This window comes from Neolamprologus multifasciatus, chromosome 15, assembly GCF_963576455.1.
Source record: "Neolamprologus multifasciatus chromosome 15, fNeoMul1.2, whole genome shotgun sequence".
NCBI lineage: Eukaryota > Metazoa > Chordata > Actinopteri > Cichliformes > Cichlidae > Neolamprologus > Neolamprologus multifasciatus.
The window spans coordinates 14,049,503-14,057,820 of record NC_140453.1 but is presented as its reverse complement, the minus strand read 5'-3'; the positions used below and the strand labels follow the sequence as shown (position 1 = coordinate 14,057,820).

The 8,318-nt window shown below is 41.2% G+C and overlaps 2 protein-coding genes across 2 annotated transcripts; both read right to left on the bottom strand.

Annotated features, from left to right (window-relative positions):
• Positions 1–4,695, bottom strand: zpax1 (zona pellucida protein AX 1). The gene is made up of 21 exons (XM_085133850.1): positions 4,577–4,695; positions 4,407–4,483; positions 4,233–4,328; positions 4,029–4,153; positions 3,679–3,822; positions 3,518–3,598; positions 3,278–3,442; positions 3,094–3,190; positions 2,807–3,024; positions 2,579–2,735; positions 2,295–2,503; positions 2,095–2,212; positions 1,825–2,024; positions 1,597–1,711; positions 1,357–1,526; positions 1,187–1,275; positions 948–1,078; positions 659–848; positions 388–523; positions 178–307; positions 1–94 (listed from the first exon to the last, which is right to left on the bottom strand). The coding sequence occupies exons 1-21, from the start codon at positions 4,615–4,617 to the stop codon at positions 27–29; spliced, it is 2,757 nt and encodes a 918-aa protein (XP_084989976.1). The 5' UTR covers positions 4,618–4,695; the 3' UTR covers positions 1–26.
• A 165-nt stretch (positions 4,696–4,860) lies between these two features.
• ttc32 (tetratricopeptide repeat domain 32) lies at positions 4,861–8,018 on the bottom strand. Its single transcript, XM_085133868.1, has 3 exons — positions 7,846–8,018; positions 7,469–7,635; positions 4,861–5,699 (listed from the first exon to the last, which is right to left on the bottom strand). The coding sequence occupies exons 1-3, from the start codon at positions 7,959–7,961 to the stop codon at positions 5,572–5,574; spliced, it is 411 nt and encodes a 136-aa protein (XP_084989994.1). The 5' UTR covers positions 7,962–8,018; the 3' UTR covers positions 4,861–5,571.
• Positions 8,019–8,318: the final 300 nt, after the last annotated feature.

Below are 8,318 nucleotides of genomic sequence, written 5' to 3'. Positions count from 1 at the left end.
TAGCTTAAGATTTTTTTATTGAAAGATCAATTTGAAAGTAGGATGGGTCCAGAGGAGAGCTGCCATTGGTGGGTTGACTCTGTACTTCTTTGCTCTGCAAATGGGAAAGAAAAAAGTCACCAACTGCACTTCAAACTTGAAGTTTGTCCCAGTCTTACTTACACTATTAACACATACCCCTTTTAGCACCTTTTAGCCCTTGAAATTTAGTGCCCTTTGCGCCTGTGGGATGCACACACTGGCCTCTGCAGATGCCATCTGGTGGGCCATTTGTATTACAAATCACTGCATCACAGTGCACATAGATCTGTGGGGAGACTGGAAGGTTAAATACACATTGATACAGTATTGCATTAGACAGCCCTATGACTAGATTGCCTGAATCACCTGATCTCTCAGAACTTCGTTGTCATTGGTGAAGGTGAACATCCTCATAGAGAAGCGTTTAACGTGGGATGGCATGGCAATATTATCCTTAACTGGATGGAAGACTGTCACATGGGTGTCATCGTGATTCTCACAACTAGTGAGGAAAAAGTTTTTTTAAATGTACCATGAAGACTCATTTTCCAAGTAATTAACCTCCCACTCTAGACTATGGCAAAGTTAGCTGGACTACATAGTTGAAGTATTGAGATAGTCTACTTAATGCCATCACCTGTTCACAATGATGTCCCATTGGGGTACAGATGTCCTGTCTTCTTGAAGAGTAGCCCAGCAGTTCTCCACAATGAGCTCCAACTGGGGGTCTGTTGACTGCATCAGCACCACCTCAAAAAACAGGGGGTCTCTCAGGTATTTCTTCAGTGGATAATCTTCAGCTTTGTAAAAGTGCTGATAAGCAGCATCTGGAAGAGAAGCTCAATTAGAACTCTAAGGTGGTGTATACACCTAAAGAGAACAGACGTCAAATTCGCCACCTTTTAGCAAACCGACTGTCGACTTACCCTGGGCTTGCCTCATTTGCACCATTAGCAGCCCTGTCCCAATTTCTGCTTTAGGATCATAGCTCCTTGGTTTGTGACTGAATGCAACAGTTTGCGTTTTGTTGACCATGTAGTAGCAGTAGATGGTTTGCCTAAACAGGATGGGGGAAAAAAAAAAAAAAAAAAAAAAAAAAAAAAAACACATTTTAAACTTTGAATCAGCAGTTCATCAGGATAACTCACTGGTCAAGTCTACCTACCTGTACCCAGGTTCAGCAGGTGATGTTTTTGCTGTCACCTTATGATAAAGGCTGATCTCATTTTGATAAAGCATGTAGTTGTCAAAGAACTTACCAAAAAAAAAAAAACCCAAGTTGATTAACACATTTCCCAAAAGGCACTTTCAACTGATAAAGGTCTGTAAACGTACTGTTCTACTTGTTCCACATGAATCTGCAGAGAAAGAAAAGTGGGCAAAGCGATCGTTGCTGAAAACTGGTCTACAAGACCGGTCCTTCAAAGTTAGCTGACTTGGGACGAGACTGGGCACAGATTCCAGCTTCACAGCCACTGCTGTTATTGTTCCATTAGGATAGCATTCTGAAGAAAGTAGACATTATTATGATTTTGTTTGTTACTTTAATGAGTAGTTTAAGTGATCAAATCTTACTAGTCGTCATCAAGGGGAAGCTGCAGGCCAGGGAGAGGTCACCAAGCACCCACTGATTGTTTGGTTCCCAGAGCACGATGTCAAGTCTGGCTTGGATGGAAACTGAGGAAACCAGCTGCAAGAAGATGTTCAGAGCACATTTAATTCTGATCCTGAGGAGAGTGGCATTTACAGGGCTTTTCCGGTCTATGCTTGGAAGGTTTTCAAAGAGTTATATTATACACACACCTCAAAGTTTGAGTCTTGGGCATTGTAGGGCACTCTGAGGTGCAAGTGTGTGCGGTTTTCCTGCAGCTTGTAGGCTTTATCCAGGTCGGGGGTTAGCTGTCGCGTTCCAACCGTGGTCTCAAAATTACGGCCTTGACTGCCATATTTCACCCTGATGTAAAAGTGCTTCTGATCACAGGTGCCAGTAAGTGCAGGCAGCACTGCGAGGGAAAGAAAAGTCAACCATCTGGAGTTCAAAGCTCAATGTTCAATTCTAGAAAAGAGTCTCACCAACATCCTGCAGAGACGCCTGCAGTGTCACCTCATGAGCAAAGGAAGTTCCATCAGGCAGGATGAGCAACCCAATGGTCAAAGGGAGAGAGTAGGTTGTAACCAAGGGTTCGGGATTCTTAAGGGGAAAAAAAAAAAAAAAGTCATGTTGGCAGTTTGAGTACAATCTTGAATGCAATTTCCAATAGTTGGCCACATACGGTCTTCAGGACGACATCGGCATCAAAGGCCACTTGTAAAGAGAAGCCCTTTGTGCCATTGGTGTAGATGTGCTCCTGGACAATGAGGCCTCTGGCATTGCTCTCCTCCACAGTGAGAACACCAGTAACAAAGGTGATGTTCTTCAGCTCCACATCATAAAAGAAGTCCCCCAACCTGACACTAAACACACCGTCCTCTGGAACCGTATCTGAGGAACAAGCCACGCATTTAGGCTTTTTCTAAAGGCTCGACTTTCAGTTCTTTACCTTTAAGTGGGACTTACAATCTTCCACATGGGGAAGTCTGGGCATCAGAGGCGTTGTAATGGGGAACAAAACCTTGTATTTTATATCATCTTGAGTCCCATCTGCCCTCCAGAGTACCTCAAGCATCGGCTCCACAGTGTAGGTGACATGGTACTGGTATTCTGGGGCATGACTCTGCAATCATTTATAGCATTTTAATAAAACGTACATACAAACAAGTTGCATGTTTAGGTAGATTTCCAGACCTTGTAGTAACCATCGGGTGAGCCCACTGGGATCTCAGCAACAATGTGAAAGTCTGTGGTGGATAGTGTGTACCCTCTCGCAGCCATCTGAGACCCATCCAGCCTCTGCCCATTGATGCCCATGTGCATCTCTACAATTCTGAATGTGCCGTCCATTAGAGGGGTCATGCGGCGAGGGATGTACCAAGAGATCACACTCTCAGTGAAGAGTACGCCCCCTTGAAGAGAGGAAGCAACTTATTGACAATTCTACACTTTAATGCTTACTGTGAAGGGTTGATGCTCACCTGTGGGACAAGCTGCCGCCAAGTTCACAATACCCAGACCACTTTCTGCCTTGTTGTAGACGCTCACCTTGAAGACTGCCATGGGGATTCCAGCCACCTTAAGGAAAAATTATAAAAACAAATATGGACTTTACTGTCATTTTTAATTACCAGAAATAATTATCCATTATGAAGTAATCCTTACATCCTCTGAGAAGGTCTCTGGTGTATTGTAAGGGCTTCGCATAATCAGTCTGTTAGAGGTAGTCATTGCACTGTAGCCAGCTTGTTCAGCCTCCCTCGGCACCATTACCACTGGTTCAGGGGTGAAAAATGTCATCTTCCAGATACCATGTGATGCACCAGAGTCCTGCAGCAAAATGGAACATTTTGAGCCTTCATTGAATTGCATTTAGTAATTTTCTTATCTCTATAATCTAGGCACCTCAAGCAGATATGAGTCAACGTTTTGATCGTGAGCCGGCCGCTTAGTTTGTGGATTAGCTTTCATCAAGTAGTTTGACACCTAGAAGACAAGACAAAGCTAATTGAAGAGTTTGAAGCGCATAAGGATTAAAGTAAACCTGGCAGTATGAAGTAACCTACTTCCATGTAGTTCCTTTCACAGAGAACCTCTTTAGGGGCCCAGCGAGTGTAGCTGCACGTCTGACTCACTTCATGAGTTACCACATCTGATGGCCTCTGGCTGTACATTTGGAGTTTCAAGCCAATGTTAAATGTTGCATCATCCTATAAGAGAAGAGTTTAAGCAGTTAGTTCCCCCTGAAAGTCTGTTCCTGACACACTATTACCTGTACTCATTTGCAAATTTAATTGCAAAACTTGCAGACCTAAAATTAAGGTTTCTATTAAATGGAAGGTTGAAGTAAAATCTAGGTGACATTTAAATTTGTAAAGTTTGGAAAGAAAAAAAGTTCCACCTCAGCTCAACATACCTTGTTGTCCACAAAGCAGCCCATCAGAGACGTGTAGATTCTTGTGTTACCCCAGGGGTCAGACTCCATGCTGTACCCACACTGAGCAGCCAAGGTGGGTGTCAACAAGACACGCTGGGTGCCATCTGGAGATTACATGCAAACATGAGGGATCACGTCTCAAAGCAATGACACAGCCTGTTCCTAATTAACCTTCTAACTCACTGATGGCTTCCACTACAAGCTGGTTCCCCACTGCTAGAGCCTCGTCCATTGACAGCCTCATTAGATTTCCTAAACAGTCTGCCTTTAAACCACTGCCTGTGAAAGAAGACGATGGTCAGGTAGTGTAGCCTCACTTAATTTGATCTGGAGTAATTTAACATGAGTTAGTCTTACTTGACTGTGAAGCGAGCTTCGTATTTGGCCATGCTTGACCCAAAACAATTACTGCAGCCATCAAGTTCCATAATAAACTTGAAGAGGTGGGAAAAAAAAAAAAAAAATGCACATTTTAGAAAAATTAGAGTAACCGTCAGGAAACTACACAAGACTAAACTTAAACTTACATGTTTTTAAGCCGCCACATGTTGCATGTCAATGTAACCATGCAAAAACAAAAAATTTACTGAACCCAACCAGAGCTTGGCATTAAAACCCCCCAGCAAGACCTACCACCAACAAACCAGCTCCAACACAAAAGAGCTGACTGCTTCACTCAGGCGTCAGCAGCTGTTTTATACAGCAGGTAATCACCTCTGCACAGGTGAAACGCATCAGTGATGCTTCCTGCCTCACTCACTGTGGGGAGGCTCCACTTATGATGCCTTTGCTTCTCGTAGGACATCACAAAATCTGTATTTGTGTGAATAAGCAAGCGCGAGACAGACATGTGTCATTAAATAATTTATTGTCATTGATTTGTGATTCTATTTACATTTGTCTATATTATATTTACATTGTCTTCTGTGTATGTTTGTTGTTTCTATATTTGCTGACTTCCTTCCTTTAAAACCACATCACCTTGTTGTATTAAAACTTAAGCTGTGTCTGAGCTTCAATTTAGGACACAAAGTGTGCTTTATGCAGCTGAGACATTCCTCATTATTATTTTATGTCAGCTTCTGATTAGGGTTCATTTAAAGTCGCAAAGCCTCTCCTACAACCTTCAACAGGGGGCTCCAACATTTATCAGGCTTTCACCTGATGGGTCGATAAGTCTGCAGTGTCCAGTCACAGTCTTATACGGCCCTTTATGAAGGGATATCAATTTTTCACTAACTGAGAGGAGCTTGAGTCGGTGTGAAAAAAGAATATTAATGCTCTTCTTTAAAAAAAATCCATCAACTGTGGCCCCTGATCCAGTGGGACGTCTGCTTCATCTGATCAATTATCCTTTGATTTTCAGCTCTGTCTTTCTTTGTGCAAATGACTTTATATTTAAAAACAAAAAAATGACAAGCGAATAAAAACAGTTGGACAATTATTGATATTAAGTGCACTGGTGTACATTTTGTTATCAGCAGGATTAGAGGTTACACATGACATGTAGGTTCAGAAGCTGTCAGTATCCCCTGTTTATCTTGTGCTCCTGGTCCAGAAGTGTCTGTTGAAGGCTCACTTTGGCATCTTCAAAATCCGGGTTGAGCTTTAATGCCTGCTGGAAATCGCTCTTGGCATTGTCAAAAAAGCCTGTAAGATAATAAAAATTGTAAATACATATTAAATATAGGGGTATCTTTTATAATAAACTTCTAGGCTGGATTTTAAAGAGTCAGCAGTTGTTGGGCAGTAAAAGCACAAGGGTTGTGGCAAGTTTGACTGCAAATACACAGCTCCATCTAGTGTCATAGAAAAGAAAGCACCAAACAGTTACAGAATAACAGTTGACGATTTCAGAAGCCTTTACTGATTCTACTGTCTTGCGTTTATTCTTATATACAATGTCTTTTGTCTTTGCTGTCTTTGTCCTTTCTTGTAATCATCTTTAGTTTTCAGTGGAGGTGCAGCCATCCACAGATCATCACATCTCTTTTTAAGCCACATTTTGTGACAATATGTTAAAATTTGTGTATACGTGTAAGGGTTCTGGCTGCCAGATTCTGAATGAGTTTATGTTGTCCTACTAATGATCAGAATCAGAATCGTGTTTATTGGCCAAGTATATGTGTAGACACATACAAGGAATTTGGTTCCGGTAGATGGTGAATCACACACACACACACACACACACACACACACACACACACGTGTCTATATATACACATTACACATACATACATACACAACGCTGTGTAAACCAACTATAAATAACTAATCTAAACTTATATACATAAAATACAGAAATGAAATGAGGTGGAATGAATACTGCAGAATGTACATAAGGTGCAGTTGCAGTCTGGCAGTGGGAGCAGTGTGACAGGTCAACGGTTTAGAAGGGAGATGACGAGGGGAAAGAAACTGTTCCTATGTCGGGTGGTCCTGGTCTGCAGGCTTCTGTAACGTCTGCCAGAGGGCAGCAGATCAAAAAGTCTGTGACCAGGGTGTGAGGGGTCTGCGATGATTTTCCCTGCCCGATTTGGATAATCCTACAAATAGAGCGTTATAGTAGTCTAACCTCCTCGATATGAATGCATGGACCCATTTCTAAGAGTCAGTTGATATATAACTATTGATATATATTTAAACGTAGAAAGCACATTATGCTAATTAACGATCAAAACTGAGATCAAAATGATAACATGGCTCCTGTCTTTTTCAAAGTGTTTCAGAGAAAATGGTGATAAATAGGTAGGTACAGCTGTGTATCATATGCATAAAAGTGATAGGATATATAATCATCCTTCATGATAGCACCAAGCAGGAGCATGTCACAATAATGGACCAAGAACGGAGGAACCTCCAAGCTTTTTATTTTTGCAGATCTAAATGTACTACCTGAAACACAAAACTCTCTGTGAGTCTTTGATAACAGCTGTTTCTGTGCTATGATTGGATCTAAAAACCTGACTTGTACTTGTATCATAAATACTGTCTAGCCAAAATAGTTTAAAACACCTTTTCAACGCAATTGGAAGGAGTAATGTCATTCTTCTAATAGACATAGTGTCATCTGTGTTTCAGATGATGATTATGAGGAAACAGGCAAGTCTGCTATAATGGAGAGGTTCAACCTATATGTTGACCTCACACATATAAATACACAGTGTGTGCTTATATTTATTTATATGGTATACAATGGGTGAATTATTTCTGTCATTATTCATTTGTGATTCTTATTTACATTTTAGTGGACTCTTTTCAAATAGGACCTACAGAGATTAATAAAAACGAAGCAGAGAAAAAGACATTTATTTTGAAGGTAATGGGCGGAAGCTGAGGTGGGGTTTTTTTTGGCTGTTGATGTGAACTGGCTTGCTGCTGCGAGCTGTGTCTGTCGCTTAATTGTTGCTTCTTCTTACCTAATCTATAATGAATTAGTCCTCTGTTGTAGAAAGGCACTTCAAACTGGCTGTCAGCTTGTGTCGCAGAGGTGTAGTCATCCACCGCTTCACGAAAGTCCACCCGGAGGTACTTTATCTGCCCGCGGTTGTTATAAGCAGTTGCTAAACTGCTTGCTTCACATTCCCTGTTCAAATATAACACAGTTTAAAACCCCCTTTTAAAATCATGGCTACAGTTAAATGTGAACATGAGAGAGAGGAAGGAAACTGAAATTAGCTAGCAGTTAGCGACAACGGGTCACAAAATTTAATGTGTAACAGAATGTGTCGTAACACCACCATGTTATAAACGACAACAGCTAGCCTTTAGCGTCTCCAGAATAAAATGACGATACCTGGACTGTAAGCAGGAAGAAATAAACTTTGTGTACAGCTCTTCTGCCATTTTAAAATTCTCCCTTTTAAATTCAGCGTGGGCGTTTTCGAGTATCTGGGAATTATTCTCCTCCATGTGTGCCAAAGGTTTTCTCGTTTTTCACCTGCGGATGTGACGTTGCGCTACAAACTGTCCAATCATAGCGTGGTTCACATGTCGACGTAGATCAGTAAGGGTTCATGGTACTAAACACGAATAAAGTTTTAAAACCTTTATTAGTAAGAAAAAAATAAAATAAAAATTCGTTTTTATTGTTTTGAATACTACGAAGCACCATTCTCTATGGTCTTCCTCTTTCCCTCCTGCCTGGCAGCTCCTTATAAACCCAACATCCTTCATCTAATCTCTATCTTCTATACATGTCCAAACCATCAACTTTGTCTGTCTTGTGCACTAATAATTGCTTTGGACGGTTGATCCAAGGTATAGAAA